The 21357-nt window shown below is 42.4% G+C and overlaps 1 protein-coding gene across 1 annotated transcript; it reads right to left on the minus strand.

Annotated features, from left to right (window-relative positions):
* Window positions 1-709: 709 nt before the first annotated feature.
* LOC140200782 (forkhead box protein I1-ema-like) lies at window positions 710-2490 on the minus strand. The gene is made up of 2 exons (XM_072264386.1): window positions 1926-2490; window positions 710-1227 (listed from the first exon to the last, which is right to left on the minus strand). Exons 1-2 carry the CDS (start codon window positions 2488-2490, stop codon window positions 710-712), a joined length of 1083 nt encoding a protein of 360 aa, XP_072120487.1.
* Window positions 2491-21357: the final 18867 nt, after the last annotated feature.

Raw genomic sequence — 21357 nt, forward strand, 5'->3', positions numbered from 1 at the left:
ACAAGTGCCTGCCACCCTTCTCATTCGTTGTAAACCTGGGGGTTGATGATAAAGTTGATCAACAACGAAGGTCATCACATTGAAGTCTGTTCCCAGTCCCTTAACAAAGCCCACATACATGCGGTTTCCAGATTGCAATCAGAAACCAAAAACTGTATTTTTTCCTTTCCGTGTTCAGGAATGAAGAGACTTAATTGGAGTATCCCTGCAGGTCCAGTTTTCTACATTATTTCCTACCCTGTAGGACCATCCCTATTTATTGATGCAGCCTCATCAGGAATGGCAGAGAAAGCTGTTTTTCCCCAGGCACTTTACCTCTTCAATGCTAGAAAGCTCAAGCATATTTGAATGGCTATTTCTTTCTTACTGGTCTGATCAATTTGAATCTTATGGACATTATGAGGAACAGGTTAGGTAAGGGAAAATCAATTAAGACAGCAAAAACTGTCAACGTCAACAATTTGGGACTCATGCAAATTAAGTCAATCTCTACACCGGGTTCTGTGATGCTATGGTTTATATCCATGTGCCCAGGCTTAGAAATTGTTAGTTTAATTCAACTGTTCTTCTTTTATCCTCAAGGCGCCTGAACACAGTGCCCTTGAAATGTTTTCTCATAAATAAGCTGCATACATAGCATAAAATGGACTAGTGTGTTACAATTATTTATTATTTTACAGTTGATCCTTCATTCAGCAAATCTCCCTTTTCATGCTTCTGTCCCTTCTCTGGAGAACAGCAAACTGTTTGCATTGATGCTGTTGTAGAAATGGTTGTTGAATTGGTTAAGCACGGAAGAATAGCCATAACGATTTGATGGCCCTGGATCGGACCACTCTGACCCAGGCTGGCTCAGGATATTACTGGAAGGTGAGTACGAGCCGAACCCCATCATGTTCGGTGACGTGTCATTGACCAATCCAAGAGAAGCCTGTCTCCCACCTATAGGATTGTTATAGGTTGACATACTGGAAATGAAGTTGCTGAGGCAGGGAGTGGAGATTGAAGTTGGAGATTTCTTTTCAGGTGAGGTTCCTGTCCTTGTGGAGGGGATGTCCATGAGTCCTGGGCTTTGAGGTGGTTTTTGATTGCTGTCATCAGACTTTTCAGTGCTGATATTGCCTGCACTGGAGTTGGGATCTGATTTCCTTTTCCTCTTGCGCCGAAAGTTTCCGTTGTCAAACATTTTTTCGCAGTTAGGATCCAATGTCCAGTAATTTCCTTTACCTGAAACAGTGGAGGCAAGGAGGGGGAGAAAAGAAATAAAATCCCATGTGAGTATGACATCAGCTCATGAACAAATACGGCACCCAATACAACATTAGCACTGGGTCTCTACTAGCCACGAAAGTGTACTGTTTAAACATTCTCTTCTTTCCTTTTCCAGTGCTCATAACCTCAAAGTTCTTCAACTCAATCTATTGTAGTCAATGTTTTTCTAGTTTCTTAACTTCCTGCCAATGACCTCACTGTTCTAAAATTAAAATTCATCGCATTTTGCCATATTCACACCTCCTCCTTCTCCAGAATGCCCTAATTTTCCTTTTCTCCCCCAATTTATACTCTTCCAGAATCTAGCCTTAGCACTATCCATACTCTTCATTTGACTTCCTCCCCGACTCCTCGATCTTAGGAAATTTAACTAGGTCATTTGACTAAAATAAAAGTCTGTGTACATGAGGGAGTCACCAATATTGGTGATGCATTATCAGGGACAGTCACAGTCATGAAGGACCATTTAGTTATATCCATCAATCAGCTTTTGTCCTACTTTCCCAAAAATCCTACTTTCCTTCAAATTAAATATCTACTTTAACTCCTGTCAATAAGACATGCTTAGAAATGAGGCATAATACACTAATGAACCTGCCGCTATCCAGAAAGAAAAGTCCTTGAAGCTAACATAAAATGAAGTGGTGACATACCTGGATCATCTTCATCTCTGGGGACTTTCTTGAAACAGTCATTGAGGGAGAGGTTGTGTCTGATGGAGTTCTGCCACCCAGCTTTACTCTTGTTATAGAAGGGGAAGTTGTCAGCCACATACTGATAGATTTGACTTAGGGTCAGTCGCTTATCTGGTGCCCCGTGGATTGCCATTGCGATCAGAGCTGAGTAGGAGTAAGGCGGTCTCACCAGTTTCAGAAGCTCTTCCTGATTAGGAATAGATAACCACCCAAGGTCAGATCCTCCCAAACCAGTGTTGTTGGGTAGGAACTGTCTCGGCATCCCGTAAGACTGGGGGATGAAAGGGCTGGCATTCGATCCCGGCAGGTACGATGAAGAGTTCATGGATGGTCCGTTTAACCAGAGGTAGGGGTTGGCACTTGAACTGTAGTCATCAATGTCATAGTTAGATGGTCTCTGTGAATTCTGTTGATGGAAGAAGTTCTCACAGAAGATGTTCATCTCCGGAGGCTCTTGACCAATGCTGGGGAATTGGGGACTACAGCGAGGAGGTGACTGTGTCTGCAGGTCGAAGGAACTCATATTCGGTTCTGGCCTGTGAGGGTTTAATCAACTGGCAGGATCTCTTGTGGTAAAGACGTCGTCAAGGCAATTGCACCTTGCATCTCATACTTATACACCTGTGTTCTCAGGGTGTCTGTTACAAACTCCACCCCAGCTCAAATTGATTGGTGTGACATCACCAAGGCAAAATGTTGACGGATCAGATTTTCCGCATGCTTGCTCAGTACAGTGCCCTGGCTGGCACGTTGCTTAAGGTTGGAGGGGGCAGGGGAGGTGGGATGGGGTGGAGAGAGAGAGAGAACAGAGAGCGAGAGAGAGTGAGAGACAGAGAGAGAGAAAGAGAGAGAGAGTGCGTGAAAGAGAGAGCAGAGAGCAAGAGAGGGAGAGTGAGAGAGAGAGAGAGCGCAAAGAGTGAGAGAGAGAGAAAGCAAGAGGGAGAGCAAAAGAAATAGAAAGAGATAAAGAGAGGAAGAAAGAGAGAAAAAGGCAGAGAGAAAAAGTGAGAGGGAGAGAGAAAGAAAGAAAGACAGAGGGGGAGAAAGTGAGAGAAAGTGAGAGGAGGGGGAGAGAGAAAGAAAGTGAGGAAAGAGAGAGTGGAGATAGAGAGAGAGGGAAAGGGAGGGGGAGAGAGGGGAGACAGAGGGAGAGAGAGATGGAGAGAGAAGGGGGAGAGAGAGAGAGAGAGAGAGAGAGAGAGAGGGAGGGATTATTTATTTGCACTATCAACACAGGCACACTGCCTGAAGCATTCTGTAATCAAGAATTATCTGACAAAGTATTGAGCAAGGCATTCCAACCCATTTAAAGAAACCCCATTCTGACAGAAAGAAGGTTTCCACTTGCAAAGGATTTGTTTTACCTGATTTTGCAAATTAGTAACTCTGAGATGAGGCAACATTGTCCCTCGTTGACATGGGCTAGTATTTAAATCATTCATCTGAGCAAATACATTTCTCCCATGGTTTAGAAATTGCTTTGCCTGGGTAGTGAGAAAAGGTTTTGGATTGCACCATGACAGAAGGGAGAATTTTAAGCATTACCTCAGCATAAACACAAACCAGGATTGTGTTAGTGTGCTCTTCTAGCTATATAACACTGGCTATATAGCACTATATTTTCACTTAGGATTGATTGCAATTTTAGTCATGGTATATATTGAATGCAAAATCAAAACTATCTGCAGACACAAAGCAACCCCCAAACACAAACCTACACCATGTTCCACCCCCACCACAGACTATGAATCCAGCCATAATTTCAACTGGCCTCAACATAAAAATCAGCCAAAGCACAAAAAACACAGACCTGTATGTCCCCTGAACTTCTCACGCCCTATTGCTTCTTTACAAATACCCTTAATAATCTCCTCAATATGTTATTCCTAACCATGACTACTTTTTCAACAATATATACCCTATTAAATGTTTCAGACACATAGTATGAGCCCCCCAATAGGTTGTAGATAGGAAAAGGTAGGCAAAACTAAACAAAGGGCAATGGAGAGTGGGGGACACGAACTATGAAAGACAACAGGATTTGGAAGAAAAGAAGACAGATATAAGACAGTGGTACAGCTAGTGGAGCTGCTGCTTCATTTTGCCAGTCACATAGGTAAAATCCTGTCCTTGGGAGTAATCCGAGTGGAGTTTGCATATTCTCCCTGTGGCTGCACGTGTTTCCCTTGGATGTTCGAGTTTCCTCCCACGTTCTAAAGATGGCTGGACTGGTATGTGAACTGTGAATTGTGACTGGTTTGTAGTGAGTGGTAGAATCTGGGGGGAGCTGATAAAAATGTGTGTAAGCGGGTGGGTGATGGTGTAGATGATTCAGGCAATGGGCCTGAATCTGTCTGCATCTCTCTCTGACTCTATGATAAAATCAAGAGGGGCAGCTGTCCTACTTTTTGCAAACTCTAATCCTAAAACAATTCAAGCAATGGGCTGGTTATCGCTAACCTTGTTTGCAGACTGTCTAATACTAACATTAACTTCAATGCTGGCTAAAGCAACAGATTAGCTTTAGCTGCAGAGTTCACATCCCAAACACCAATGCCATTCGAAAGAATAGAACATGTTAAGGACTGAATTATGTCACATTGCCAACATATATAATCCCTATCAATCATTTATTCTGGTGTTGGCTTTCCCTCACTGTTTTCTCACAGTTGCCATACCTTTGCTACCTGCTGCTAATGTGGCCTCCACCACCATTGAGAAGTAGCTAGCCTGAAGTCTCAGGAATGAATGCTGTCTGGATGGTGGATGAGTTACAGGTGAGCTGATCCTAAACAGCACCTAGACTACACAACTGAACAGTGATCAATAATTTGACTTACTGGATGAGTCAGCAAATTAGAATACATTAATATTTTTCAACTGTAATATTGGGAGGTTTTAAACACTGCCTTAGAAGCAAGAGTAACACAACCAGTTTGAATGCACTAACATCTATATGAAGCTGGATAAAGCAACACATTGCCACTTGTTGCAATGTTTTCAAATATTAAAAAATGATGAGAATAACAACTTGTCTCAAGAACTTCTTACAGAAACACACATATGCATATAGACTCAAAAATGCATGCTTGCACCTGTATATACATGTGCACGTGAGTGCGTGAGCGCGCGTACGTACACACACACACACACACACACACACACACACACACACACACAAATGTGTGCCTTCTTATATTGAGGGTATTGAGGGATGGGTATGATGGATTTCGTGGCGTTTGTGTTTTACCAACATGAGAGTTGACATAACTGATTTCAAATGACTGCTTTGCTATCGGTCAGCTTTTTGTTTGCGCGGGAGCTGTTAATGAATGCAGTGTCTGAATTCATTAACTCTGTTCCTGGCAGTAAGACAGATAAACATAATTTATGAGACTTGTCAAAATGTAAAGAAATTATCCGTCTTCTGTTGTATCTGTTATAATATTACTGAAGGCATTCTTATTTCCTACCCTCTACTTTTGGCTACCACGGCACTCTCGAAGGATGGATTCTGTGTTACACTTGAGACTCTTGAAAAGCTGACCAGTCGGTAAAGAATTTGCACTCTATCTGTGGTTGTGTGGAGGCTTTTACAAGCTCAGGATGTCCCACTGTGCTTCAGAAGTAACACTGAAGTGGTGCTAGAGTTGTACTGTTGGAAATGAAGCAGCAAGCAAGTGTACAGAAAGATCCCACATGTGTTACTGCCCAAGTCATTCATTTTAACCTTGGCACCAGGAAATCACCTCTCAGAACAGTGTTGTGAGATGCTCAACTGATCCTGAGCAGTTGGACTAGCTCTGAATTTAATGACCTTTCTGGCAGCTGGCATCTCAAGTGACCTTAGACAATGTTCCCTCTAAGGTGTGCTCATGTGCGTGCACGCACAGCTTTTGCTACAAGCGCACAAAGGAACTTAAACTGCACACAAAAGGTTGTCATCCTCTACCTCATTGACATGCTAAGTATATTTCACGATCGTACACAATCACATTTCCTTTTCTGGTTCCTGATGCAGATGGTGTTGACAACATGGAGCTTGCGATGATTTGTCAGCAAGTTTTAGAACTTCTTTATTTAGACTGTTTTTATTGAAGAAATTGTTGATTAACAATATCAAATTCAAAAGAAGCAAAGGGTGTTAAGCACAAAAGACCTGATAGTTCACTTAAAGTGGACTGGCTTAAAGAAACAGTAGAAACCGCTACACTGAACGCTCATAATGTTGGGGATGCACAGCTACGACAAGTACTTATGTACAATACAGAAACTAATGTTACCTGCATGTATTGTTATGATGCAAAAGTTTCTGGAGAACTTGCAAGTAGGAAGAAGCGGAGTGATATTTGGAAACTTTATTTTTTAAAGTGCGACACACACAAAAAATGCTGGTGAACGCAGCAGGCCAGGCAGCATCTCTAGGAAGAGGTACAGTCGATGTTTTGGGCCGGGATCCTTCATCAGGACTAACTGAAAGAAGAGATAGTAAGAGATTTGAAAGTGGGAGGGGGAGGGGGAGATCTGAAATGACACTGAAGAAGTTTAGATCCTATCATTTCGGATCTCCCCCTCCCCTTCCCACTTTCAAATCTCTTACTATCTCTTCTTTCAGTTAGTCCTGACGAAGGGTCCCAGCCCGAAACGTCGACTGTACCTCTTCCTAGAGATGCTGCCTGGCCTGCTGTGTTCACCAGCATTTTTTGTGTGAGTTGCTTGAATTTCCAGCATCTGCAGATTTCCTCGTGTCTGCGTTTTTAAAGTGTGACTTAGCAAGCAAATCGTGTATGGATGGTGTGCAAAAGCTCGGGTAAGAAAATCCTTCATTACCCACAACAGGTCTGCTATATATGTTTTATGACTGGGTAAGTGAAGGAGTGCGTGAAAATTATCAAACCCAATGGAGATCAAATTTCTTATTGACAGTGTTTTGCTAGCTGTTAAAATGAATACCTCTAAATATAAAACTCGGTGCACACATGTTGTTGCCACTGGACAAAAAATTGCACAGCACAAGATTTTTCACACACTAGTCATTACAAATTAGAGGGAATATTGATAAACAGTGTGCAAGCGGTTACAATAGAATTGTATTTATATGTCTAGAAACAGTACTTATTTATTGAATCTCACATTAATTGAACTAAGACCCTGAATAAGTTCAAGTTTTAGATTGCTTGCAAGACTAACGATGGAGAATTACTGAAGATGCCAGAGTGGTTTTGATATGGTGGGACAATAGCTGCTCATTCATATTCAGAAATTACTATCTGGATCTCTTCTCCCAAGGACAGACGTGACACAGGGAGACAAGAGATTAGAGGCCATCTGCCACATTCCTCATGAAGATGGGGTGAAGTGGGAAGGACTGCGGATGTATTGGACTGCAGATGAATTGGCTTGAGGAGGGGATCAATTGTGAGGGGAGATTGCACATTTGGGGAGACCAAAGTCATGATAGGGCACATGACACCTGAGCAGGTGTTATCTCTCACTGAGTTCACCTTGACTAATCAGCACCTACTGATACTAATGCTGGAATAATATCATGTTATTAAACTTTCCCACCCCCATCCTGCACTATCCACACACCATTCTGTACATCTAACAACCGGCACATCTTTGGGAAGTGGTAGGATACCAAAGCAACTGAAGGAATATAACATGGTCACGGGGAGAGCACCACAGCACTGAAAGTCAGAATTCAAGTTCAAGTGCAAATTTCCTTGTCATTCAACCATACATGAATGCCTACGGAAACAAACAAACGAAACAACGCTACTCCAGGGCAAAGATCCAAACCACAAAACCAACAGTCACACACAGCACAAGGCACATATAGCTCATATAAGGTAGCAAGCACACATAAGATATAAGTCAAATACAGTTACACAAAAAAATATAGTCCAAGACAGTGAGTCCATGAATGTTGCAATGGTCAGCAGTCAAACACAATTTGGCTTGCCTTCTGCTGAGTGAACACAGGGGCAGCACTGACTCCAGCTTGGATACTGTGCCACACCACCACGAGCACATTGGCTCCAACACCCCTCTTTTCCGGGTGACTGTAAACAGGCACCAGGATTGGCTCCAACACCCCCCTTTCCCAGGTGACTGTAAATAGACACCATGGTTTGAGGCCACGCAGATCCACCATCAATCTACCCTGCTGTCCGCCCATAAATCAGAGAATCAGACTTGCAGCATTCCACATTAGCCATGTCCAACAGGGTCTTGCGATCACAAGAAAAGCGTATAAGATGACCGCTCACTGTTAGTCTGCACACTGTCTTTGCACAGCATGATCCACATCAACTCCAGCTCCTTCTGTTTTGCCTCCAATGAGTAGCTGGCTGATAGGGCAGACCTGCAGTGCTTTAAGTTCTTAATGTCCAGCAGGATCATGCAATCCTAAAAAATACAATTAAAAAAGATAGGTTGACTGCATAGAAGCCATTGCAATTGAGCGCTCCACCATCCTACTGGAAGAATTAAACCTGGACCATGAGAATAATAAGGCTGCAACTCCTTTAGCTGATGTTAGATGAAAATTATTGCAGAAAGACAAGGGATAGGTATCCTTTACCTGTTAACAAGCTTCCAAGGTTGGTGCAATGGGAGACAAATGACATTGCCAGGGGAGACCCTAATGGCAAATGCCCTTCAGGGTCAGCCAATCAGGTGTGGGAATGGAACCACATGACCTATCAGCTTACTTTCCCTCCAGTTACGTTAGGGAACCATTTGGGTTTTTGTATCATCTGAGGGGTTCATTGCAATTTTTGCTGCGGAAAACTTTCCATTCCTAATATTATTTTAGAAGGAATTCAAGTCTGCAAACAACTACAGGGGCAATTCATATTATTAAGTTTATTGCAAGCTCATGAGCAGATTAAACAACATTGAGGAGCAAGAATATTTATGTGCTTGGGAGAATATTTGCACCAATCTGTTAAATCCCATGATAATTAGCCTTTCCGTGAGATTAGAATAATAACTCGGTGAATTTGCATAATTCAGAAAACTTGGCTGGAAATTTCCTGATTTGAATAGTGCTTGACTTGACCTTGGTGAGTGTATATGACATCTTTATTCCCTGGAAAATGTCCTTTGCAGAGGAATTTAGGTAAGATCATTGTGTTCTGTTCTGGAAACAATGCTACCAACCTTGGACATTGCCAAGGAGTTAAGATTCCTACTTCCAACTGCAGCCAGTCTGAAATGGATAATAAATGCCACCCTTGTCAGCAATGTCTGTAATCTGAAATTTAATTAAAAACGCTTTGATGTCCAGCAACCATCTTGCCTGACTGAGCATGGATTTCAGTGATCAAGAACACACTGAATGCTGACTAAAGTCGCCAGTGCTCTTGGCCCTTGCACCTTTCTCTCAGCCAACTTTTAACACAATTCTTTGTGGCATAAGCACACAGCACATTGAGTGATGCCTAGTCTACTTCTGTTAGTCGCCTATCTTACAGCTCATAATACAGCTCTTAACTTATCCGTGGATTGTCACCTTGTCGTGGTGGAGAAGCTTGTGTCGTCCTGTGATCCCGAGAGCAATGCTGTCTGGAGCTATGCTGCTGGTAGGGTCACCCATGGCGGTAAGGTCGAGGGTGAGGTCCCTGACAAAGAACAATCCAACCAAGATCTCAACAGTGGAACAGGAGGATGAAGTTACTTCGAACTCAACGGCTGTGAAGGCGGACGAAGGCTGCAACAAATCCATCAGCTCCAATCATCGTGATTTCCATGGCACTGGAATCAGTTGGTTGATTTGCGAAGTATCGTGTGCTTCTTGGAGTGCAACATCAAGTACACGTTAAACAAATACACGCACAGGCGTCTTTGCTCTGTGGGCCACTTCTTCAGATTGAAGACCATCATCCTCGACCTCGAGGGATAGCCATGATGACGACAGCTATTAATCTTCTCAATCCTAATCTGTTCAGAGTTCCCTCTTGCCCCACCACTCTGCGACTGTTTCCTTTTGCAATTAGTGATTTTCAATTATTCAATGCAGAGATAAACTCTTCTGTCCATGTCAATATTGATTATTAAGTATTGAATTGACTTTATTACTTACATCTTTCATATACGAAGAGTAAAAATCTTTATGTTACGTCTCCATTCAAATATGCAATGTGCAATTATAGTAATTCATAATAAATATTACGTACAACAGTATAGTCAATATAAAATAGAAATACAATTGTGTCGGCATGAATTAAGTAGTCTGATGGCCTGGTGGAAGAAGCTGTCCCATAGCCCGTTGGTCCTGGCTTTTATGTTGCGGTACCATTTCCCGGACGGTAGCAACTGGAACAGTTTGTGGTTGGGGTGACTTGAGTCTCCAATGATCCTTTTTACACACCTGTCTTTGTAAATGTCCTGAACAGTAGGAAGTTCACATTGAAAAATGCACTGGGCCGTCCGCACCACTCTCTGCAGAGTCCCGCGATTGAGGGAAGTACAGTTCCCACACCAGGTAGTGATGCAGCCAGTCAGGATGCTCTCAATCGTGCTGCTGTAGAATGTTCTTAGAATCTGGGAGGGCTATACCAAACTTCTTCAATTGTCTGAGGTGAAAGAGGCGCTGTTGTGCCTTTATCACCACACAGCCGGTATGTACAGATCACGTGAGACCCTCGACGATGATTATGCTGAGGAACTTAAAGCTGTTCACCCTCTCAACCCCGGATCCATTGATGTCAATAGGGGTTAGCCTAACTCTATTCTTCCTGCAGTCCACAACCAGCTCCTGTGTTTTTGCGAGAGGGAGAAGTTGTTTTCTTGACACCATTGTGTCGGGGTAATGACTTCCTCTCTGTAGGCTGCCTCATTATTATTTGAGATTAGGCCAATTAGTGTAGTGTCATCAGAAAATTTAATTAGCAGATTGGAACTGTGGATGGCAACACAGTCATGGGCATACAGAGTATCTATCTATCCTTACTCCATTAACCAAAACTTCTATGCCTTGGAGATTCAAGTGTTCATCAAGATGCTTCTTAGGTTTGAGAGACTTTGCTTCCACCCTCCTTTCAGAGAAATCCAGAGTATAGCTGGCTGCCAATTTCCCCTTGTTTTGTACATCTCATCCTAGTTGACTTACCAACTATTTTAGAGTGGTCAGCCAGGAAACAGGATTGCGAGGCCATTTGCCTCTACAGTACTGCCCTCTCACCAAGGACCCTCAGAAGGAGGGTGCAATGCAAAATCTATTGGAATTCTGTGGTGATCTCCTGACCCAAAACATTTGTGTTACCTGAGAGGACTGGCAAATACACGTTCTCATTTCAGCAGTGATCCGATCAATTCCCAAATCCTGTGTGATGAACTGCCCTCTCGTGGCCTTTCTCTGCCACTACAGGATTTGCCACATCTACAGACATTGAAGCCTAGAACACAAATAGGCATAATGGTTATCCAGCACTGAAGTAAGCTCTCCTGCCCAGTTTGCATGTGCTAACCATTAAAATCTCATGCACACTCATCCTATTTAGACTTCCCACATTCTTATCAACTCCCTCAGATTTCACCACTCACCTACACGTTAGGGGCAATTTACAGAGCCCAATTGACATACCAGCCTGCGAGTGTTTTGGATGTGGGGTGATGGTGCAGGAGCACCTGGAGGTGACCTGCACTGTAGTCACTGAGAGAATGTGCAAACTGCCCACAGACAAGTTGGGATTGTGCCTGGGTAATTGGAGTTGTACAGCAGCAGCTCTACTCACTCCGCACCACTGCCAGAAATGTGATGGCTGCTTGGCATTTCTGGTTTATGCTTCCTAAGCCTTCAGAATAGTCCACGGGAAAGCAATTCATATCAGCAGACAGCTTGCAGGGTCTGAACTAAAGTTACTCTGTGAGCATGCAGACTTGGGGCTCCACACTCAAGCCTGGCTGGCTTTGAACTGCCTATGAAAGTCAGTCCATTGCAGGCAACAAGATATTACAACCCCAGTCACAGACCAAAGAACTTCTGGCCACAAAGTTCCTCTCACTACTTATGCCTTACACCACCTGCTGACTCTGAAGTCTGCCGATCCCCTGGACCAAGTCTCACGAACAATGGGACTATCAGAGGCCATTTGGCCAGACTGGCTCTGTCAATGCTAGCTTTTCACACTAGTTTCTTATGATTCACGTCCCAGGTGGAACCCAAATTGACTGATACCAATTAAAATTGGGACACTACCCTATCAGTTACATAAATTCTGCAAATATCAGTAAAATTATTTAATGTAACCTTGCACATTGTGTAGAATTGGATTGGATCACAGCTGACTACAGAGGGGGATTAACCTAATACTTGCCTCCCATTCCATCTCCCCTCATTATGAGAAAGAAGGTGGAATTGCTATTACTCTTGTTCATTTATTATTGTCAAATGTACCAAGATACAGTGAAAGGCTTAGTTTTCATGCCATCCATACAGATCATTTCATACATACATCAAGTGTATGTCCAAAGTACACTGATTATTCATGTATTATTGAAGTGTGCATACATCATACAACCTTGAGATTCATCTCCTTACAGGCAGCCACAAGACAAAGAAACCCAAAAAAAAGCCCAAAATAAAAAATGTCCAATGTGCAGAGAGACCATACCTCGCCTTGGGCCCTGCCACCCTGACCTTTTCAACCTGGCCCGGCAGTTAGATCATCATCCAAACACAGTGTTCAGTCACTTCGATACACTCTGGGGCCTAGACCCTGCTGTCTCGATTAGCCTGGACCTCACCTTTCGGATTCGGCCTGGCACTTAAGTCAATCGAAACTCAGGTCTTCCTCGGAGACCTCTACAATGTGTTATGCATTCAGAGGTGTTGTTCTGCACACTACTGTTGTAACGCCTCATGATGTGAGTTACTGTCACCTTCCTGTCAGCTTGAACCAGTATGCTCATTCTCTTCTAGCCTCTCTCATTAACAAGGCATTTTTGCCAACAGAACTGCTGCTCGCTGAATGTTTTTTTTTGTTTTTTTTCTCCATTCTCTGTAAACTCCAGAGACTGTTATGTGTGAAAATGCTATGTTTGTGTACTGCAGTAGTGTAGCAGTTAGTGTGACACTGCTACAGCCTGGAGTGTCGGTGTTCAGAGTTTAATTCTCACGTTATCGGTAGGGAATCTGTACATCCTCCCCTTGGAAATGTTTGGGTTTTCCAGTTTCTGCCCACAGTTCAACAATATATCAGTCAGTAGCTGATTTGGCCATTGTCCCATGATTAGGTTAGGTTAAATCGGGGGTTGCCTGGAGGTGCAGCTGAAGGGCCTAACCCATTCTGTATCTCTAAATAAAATAAAATAAACAAAATTAAAATAAAATGAAAATCCCAGGTCAGCAGATTCTGAGATACACAAACCACCCCATCTGGCACCAACAGCCATTCCACAGTCAAAGTCAGTTAGATCACATCTCTTCCCCATTCTGATGTTTGACCTTGAACATACATTAAATTGCTGCTTCATGATTAGTTGATTAGATATTTGCATCAACAAACAGGTGGACAGGTGTACCTGATAAAGTGGCATGGTCACTGAGTGTTAAGTACGCTGAGGTAGGAAAAAAAAGGAAAAGCAAGAAATGTTATAAGTAGGAGAAGGGAGACAAATAAAATTCAAAGTCCACAACAAAGTCGATTGAGGGATCAATCATCTATCTTTCAGCATATAAGATGATCATTCAAGTTTGAAAACAGCAGAGGAAAGCTGACCTTGAGCCTGGTTGTACATGTTCTCAAGTTTTTGTTTATTCTGCTTGATGGAAGCAGGGAAAAGAAAGAAGACTGGGGTGAAAGGGTCCTTGACTATGCAATCACGAGGAAATCTGCAGATGCTGGAAATTCAAGAACACACACACAAAAAATGTTGGCGAATGCAGCAGGCCAGGCAGCATCCACAGGAAGAGGTACAGTCGACGTCTCGGGCCGAGACCCTTCATCAGGACTAACTGAAAGAAAAGATAGTAAGAGATTTGAAAGTGGGAGGGGGAGGGGGAGATCCGAAATGATAGGAGAAGACAGGAGGGGGAGGGATGGAGCCAAGAGCTGGTAAGTTGATTGGCAAAAAGGATACGAGGCTGGAGAAGGGACAGGATCATGGGAAGGGAGGCCTAGGGAGAAAGAAAGGGGAAGGGGAGCCCAGAGGATGGGCAAGGAGTTATAGTGAGAGGGACAGAGGGAGGAAAAAGAGAGATAGATGGATAAATAAACAAACAGACAAACAAACAAACAAATAAATAAATAAATAAATAAATAAGGGCTGGGGTACGAAGGGGAGGTGGGGCATTAACGGAAGTTAGAGAAGTCAATGTTCATGCCATCAGGTTGGAGGCTATCTAGATGGAATATAAGGTGTTGTTCCTCCAACCTGAGTATGGTCTCATCTTGAGAGTAGAGGAGGCCGTGGACAGACATATCAGAATGGGAATGGGACGTGGAATTAAAATGTGTGGCCACTGGGAGATCCTGCTTTCTCTGGCAGACAGAGCGTAGGTCCTTGACTATATTTGTGCTTTCCTAAGTGTTAGGTACATGAGTTATGATTGAAAAAGTAAGTGGCTGGAGTTGCTTAGCAGTTTAATGCAGGGATGTTTCTAGAGGTATCAAAAATCAAACTTGCAAAAATTAGTGAAAATAGTGAAAAGAAAACTGTCAATATTTACAAAAAGATATCAAACAGAAACCACGACAATAGCTCCTTTCTATTTGTCCAGTGTGAACTCCTGGCAGACCGATCTCTCTCTTCCCCTGAGAGTGATCAGCCCTGTTTATTAGGCATCAGGACATACCATCTTTAATTACCCTCAAAGTTAACTTAAGACTGCAAATAAATTAGAATATGATGCATTCCACCATGTAGTTACAATCATATTGCAAAATAAACAGAAGTATCTACACAGATACAATATGCATGCAACATATAAACACTTATACATTCCCATTACTAAAGAAGTGGACTAGTCAGCTGTGTATGGCGTGAAAAGCACCATAAACCTAACCCCTTTAGTACCGATTATTAGAATATATTGAGGGAAGATGTTGAAGTGCGCAGACTCAGCAGAATGACAAGGTAGAATGTGTCAGTGTGCGTGTGTGTGTGTAAATGTGCATGTGTCAGGAGTGCATTGACTAAGTTCTGTCTGTCACACCAAAGCAGTTGGAAGTGTAGAAAGAGTCAATGGCAGGAAGGCTGGTTTGAGTGATGAACCTGGATGCATACACAGCACTCTTCAATTTCTTGCAGTCTTTGGCAGATCAGTTGCCAAATCGTTCTGCAAAGCATTTGGATAGGGTGCATTCTATAGCACCTCTGTAAAACTTCGTGAGAGTCATTGGAAGCCATCCACATTCTCCTAGCTTTCTGAGGAAATACAGATGCAGGCACGCATTCTTGGCCCTGATTGGACCAGAGCAAATTGTTGCTGATAGGTAAATTTCAAATGTGGTGAGCAATGGTTGGCAAGTTGAACTACATATTTTGACCTCAACCACACAAAAAAGTTAACTGTGACACTAACAGAGCCCACATTCAAGAGAAGTCCTTGCAGAAACCATGAGGTCACTCTGAAGAACTAACACCTCAGTAAGTTGGAGTAAGAATGTAATGCTGGTTCATAAACCTACAAATTGGACCAAATTCTTTTGGAAAAGACTGTTTAGGATAATACAAAGGCCATGTGATGAGAGTAGATAGCTTTGAAAGGAATAGTTGACTTTGGGCTCTTTATTCCCAGCACTGTTCTCCTTTTGGACTTTCCTTGTCCATGTCTGCGTCTTCTGGAAACTAATAGAATCATAGAGTCACATGAAAAGTACTACAGGCTCTTTGGCGTATCCGGTCTATGCTGAATCATTTAAGCTGCACAGTTCCATTGACCTGCACCCTAGAATATAGCTCTCCACACCCCTTCATGTACCCGTCCAAACTGCTCCTAAACGTTGAAATCAAATTCACATGCACCACTTGCGCTGGTAGCTCATTCGACGCTCTCACAAGCCTCTGTGTGAAGAAGTTTCCCTTCATATTCCCGTTAAACTTTTCACCTTTCACCCTTAACACATAACCTCTAATTGTAGTCCTGCCCAACCTCAGCAGAAAAAAACTATTTTTTATTTACCCTATCTATACTCCACGTGATTTTATATACCCCTATCAAATCTCCCCTCAATCTTCTAAGTCCTCAAGGAATGAAGTCCTAACCTATTCAATCCAAACTATCATCCAGATTATTGATATCGATGACAAACAACAACAGACCCAGCACTGATCCCTGCGGCACTCCACTAGTCACAGGCCTCCAGACATAGTGGCAAACCTCTACTACTATCTCTGGCTTCTCCCACAAATCCTAGTCCAATTAATTACTTCATCTTGAATTCCAAGTGACTGAACCTTCTTGGCCAACCTCCCACGAGGGACCTTGTTAATTTATTTGAAAACATACACTGCCTTGCCTTCATCATCTTTCCTGGTAACTTCCTCAAAAAACTCTATAAGATTGGTTAGACATGACCTACTACACAAAAAGAAGGGTCTCAGCCTGAAACATTGACTGTAATCTTTTCCATAGGTGTTGCCTGGCCTGCTGAGTTCCTCCAGCATTTTGTGCATGTTACACAAAAAGACATGCTTACTATCCCCAATCAGTCTATGTCTATCCAAATATTTATATACCTTGTCCCTTAGAGTGCCTTCCAATAACTTTCGCATTACTGATATCAAGCACACCAAGCTATAATTTCCTGGTTTATTATTAATGTCTTTCTTAAACAACGGAATAACATTCACTTCTTCTAATCCTCCAGTACCTCGCCTGTCGCTAATTTTGATCTAAATATCTCTGCTAGGCCCTGATAATTTCTGCACTTGCCTCCCACAGGTTCTGAGAGAACACCTTGTAAGATCTTGGGGATTTATCCATCCTAACTTGACTCAAAACATAATCACCTCCTCCTCTGTAATCTGCACATAGTCCTTGACCTCGCTGCTGTTTTTCCTCCCCTCTATGTCTATCGCCAGAGCGAACATAGATACAGAAAATCCACTTAAGATCTTCCCCATCTCTTTTGGCTCCACACGTAGATTACCGCTCTGATCTTCCAGAGGACCAATTTTGCTCCTTCCAATCCTTTTGCTTTAAACATTTCTGTAGAATTCCTTAGGATGCTCCTTCACCTTGTCTGCTAGGGAAACCTCGTATCTTTGTGTCTTCATTTAGCCCTCTTGATTTCTTTCCTATGTGTTCTCTTGCATTTCTTATACTCCATAAGTATCTAAATTGTTTCTTCCAGCATTGCCATGACACTTTCCTTGACTAGTTATGCCATCTCTCCTCCTTCAAACCCTCCTACTCTTTTGCGTGTAAAGCAATGAAATCCGGAATACTGTGATGCAAGTCCTGCCCCTCCTGCAGCCAAGTCTCACTAATGGCTACAATATCATTCAATGTGTTGATCCATGCCCTGAGGTCTTCTATCTTTCCTACAATATTTCTTGCATTAAAAAATATTCATCTCAGAATATTAGTCGCACCATACTCAACCCTCTGAATCCTGACTTTGTCTGAGGTCTTAACAACATCTGTCTCCACACCCCCTCCACTATTTGATCTGGTGCTCTGGTTCCTATCCCATTACAACTCTAGATTAACCCACCCCTATGCAGCACTAGAAAACCTTCCCACTAGGATATTAATCCCCCTCCAAATCAGGTGCTAACAGAAGCAAATAGTGAGGCTTTAAGTGGTGGGAGGGCAATGATTGATCTGAAAAGCCTGATGAAGCCTCTCCCAAAAAAACTCCCATGAAAAATGTGGCAGCCAGTGAATTCTCACCTTCAAAATGACACAAATAAAATTATCAATGTTTCTCAAATGTTTCTCAATGTCAGAAATTTAAATATACTAAACAAGAGTTTTTTCAATATAAAATGGTTTAAAAGCAAGAAGAAATAGCTCTAACTGAAAATGGAACAATTGAAAACATTAAATAAAACACAGATTTTTATATCATGAATGTTGGAATTTCACAGAAAGTTTCCGCCTCACTTACCTACCTCAGTGCAGTGCATTTGATAGGTGGATGGAAGAAGCTGTCAGAAGATTGAAGGTTTTCACATTGATATGGTAATCCTCAAACCACTGGAGTCTGGTGAAATCTGGATTTATGTCTCCATCTTCCAGCAGATGCTGCGGTGGGTTATACACCAGATGGCAGCACTGTGCAAGTTTCATTCTCATTGTCCCTTCTATAACCAAGTTTTGAAAGGCAGCAAATAAACTTCTGTTTTGAACACTACTCTTTATCACCAGCTCCTTAACACAATACAAAGCATTTAAACCAAACTGAAAATTTCAGCTTGTCTTTCTATGGAGGCTGAGTTCATTTGTTGCTGCACAGTTCCAGTGACCTCTTGAGCTGAATATGTGAAGTTTGTTTGTTCTCCCTAAGGCTGCACTTGCTTCCTCTTGATGCTCCGGTTCCCTCCCGCATTCCAAAAATATGAGCATGAGAAAATCTGCAGATGCTGCAAATCCACAGCAACACACGCTGGAGGCACTCAGCAGGCCAGGCAGCATCTGTGGGAAAGAGTAGAAAAAATAATAATGTTTTGGGCCGAGGCCCTTCATCAGGACTGAAATATGAGGTTTGGTAGGCTGTTGTAAATTGTCTTTCATTTGCAGGTGAGTGGCAGAGTCTGGGAGAGTTGATGGAAATGTGGGTAAAGCGATTTGTGATTACTGTAGGTTTAGTATCACTAGGTTCTTGATGGTCAACATGGGATTGATGGGATGAAGGACCTGTTTCCGTGCTATGACTCTTTGGCTATGACTCTTTGTTTAAAAATAATTTTTTAAACAAGCAATAATAATGCATAGTTGGTGATAAGTAATGGGTTGCAACTTTATATCTAATACTGGAATAGGTGAAGCAACTGAAACTGCACTGGGAACACGAAATGTTCATTCGCTATGAAAGAAAATTAATTTACTGTCACGTCACAATGGATTCATTAATTGAGCAGTTGTAAGTAAGCTCCATACCAACCCCTCTCACTCGGAGACTTCAGAGTGAGCTGGGATGATAAGTACAAAATGTTGCACATTGGATTAGCAGGGAAGCACTTTGTGGAGATTAGCTTGGGACAGTGCAGACAGAACTTTACTGTGTACCTGGCTAGGGCAGAAAGCATTTAGAACCATAGAACCATAGAACATTACAGCACAGAAACAGGCCGTTTGGCCCTTCTTGGCTGTGCCGAACCATTTTTCTGCCTATTCCCACTGACCTGCACCTGGACCATATCCCTCCATACACCTCTCATCCAAGTACCTGTCCAAGTTCTTCTTAAGTGTTAAAAGTGAGCCCGCATTTACCACTTCATCTGGCAGCTCATTCCACACTCCCACAACTCTCTGTGTGCCCTAATGTTCCCTTTAAACTTTTCCCTCTTTACCCTTAACCCACGTCCTCTGTTTTTTTTTCTCCCCTAGCCTCTGTGGAAAAAGCCTGCTTGCATTCACTCTATCTATACCAATTATAATGTTATATACCTCTATCAAATCTCCCTTCATTCTTCTACGCTCCAGGGAATAAAGTCCTAACCTATTCAACCTTTCTCTGTAACTCAGTTTCTCAAGTCCTGGCAACATCCTTGTAAACCTTCTCTGCACTCTTTCAACCTTATTAATATCCTTCCTATAATTTGGTGACCAAAACTGCACACAATACTCCAAATCCGGCCTCACCAATGCCTTATACAACCTCACCATAACATTCCAACTCTTATACTCAATACTTTGATTTATAAAGACCAATGTACCAAAAGCTCTCTTTACGACCCTATCTACCTGTGACACCACTTTTAGGGAATCCCATATCCCTCTGTTCTAGTGTACTCCTCAATGCCCTACCATTTACCTTGTATGTTCTTCCTTGCTTCGCCCTTTCAAAGTGCAATACCTCACACTTGTCTGTATTAAACCCCATCTGCCATTTTTCAGCCGATTTTTCCAGCTGGTCCAAGTCCCCCTGAAAGCTTTGGAAACCTTCTTCACTGTCTACTACACCTTCCATCTTTGTATCATCAGCAAATTTGCTGATCCAATTTACCGCATTATCATCCAGATCATTGATATAGATGACAAATAACAATGGACCCAGCATTGATCCCTGTGGCACACCACTAGTCACAAGCCTCCACTCAGAGAAGCAATCCTCCACTACCACTCTCTGGCTTCTTCCATTGTGCCAATGTCTAATCCAATTTACTACCTGTCCACGTATACCTAGTGACTGAATCTTCCTAACTAACCTCCCATGCGGGACCTTGTTAAAGGCCTTACTGAAGTCCATGTAGACAACATCCACTGCCTTCCCTTCATCCACTTTCCTGGTAACCTCCTTGAAAAACTCTAATAGATTGGTTAAATATGACCTACCACACACGAAGTCATGTTGACTCTCCCAAATAAGTCCCTGTCTATCCAAATACTTGTAGATCCTATCTCTTAGTACTCCTTCCAATAATTTACCTACTACTGACGTCAAATTTACCAGCCTATAATTTCCCAGATTACTCTTAGAGCCTTTTTTAAACAATGGAACAAAGTGAGCTATCCTCCAATCCTCCGGCACCTCACCCATAGATACCAACATTTTAATTATATCTGCTAAGGCCCCTGCAATTTCAACACTAGTCTCATTCAAAGTCTGAGGGAATACCCTGTCAGGTCCTGGGGATTTATCTACTCTGAATTGTCTCAAGATAGCAAGCACCTCATCCTCTTCAATCTGTAAATGTTCCATGACCTCACTACTTGTTTGCCTTATTTTCATAGACTGAGTGCCAGTTTCCTTAGTAAATAGAGATGCAAAAAACCCATTTAAAATCTCCCTCGTTTCTTTTGGTTCCATACATAGACGACAACTCTGATCTTCAAGGAGACTAATTCTATCCCTAACTATCCTTTTGCTCTTAATATACTTGTAGAAGCTCTTTGGATTATCCTTCACCTTGACTGACAAAGCAATTTGAATGGCCAATGTAGAAGGATTTTCTTTTTTGAATTAACCTCTGCAATACTTACTCTGGAAGTGTTTGATGGAACAGGACCTACACTCTGACAGTGCAGCATGTTCTCAATACAGGCCAGCCCTGGGTTATGAACGCCAGACTTACGGACACCCTCACACACGAATGAGCTCTCATAATAACGTTAAGTTTCGAAGTCCAATATACATACTGTACCTACATACAGTAATTCATTCCCACAAATAACAGAACTAATTTTCATTTTCTCTTCTTGCTTGGCAATTATTCTTTCCTATCATTCTTACGTGTTTTGGATGCCACTCACTACAATTCCATGGAA

This window comes from Mobula birostris, chromosome 7, assembly GCF_030028105.1.
Source record: "Mobula birostris isolate sMobBir1 chromosome 7, sMobBir1.hap1, whole genome shotgun sequence".
Lineage (NCBI taxonomy): Eukaryota > Metazoa > Chordata > Chondrichthyes > Myliobatiformes > Myliobatidae > Mobula > Mobula birostris.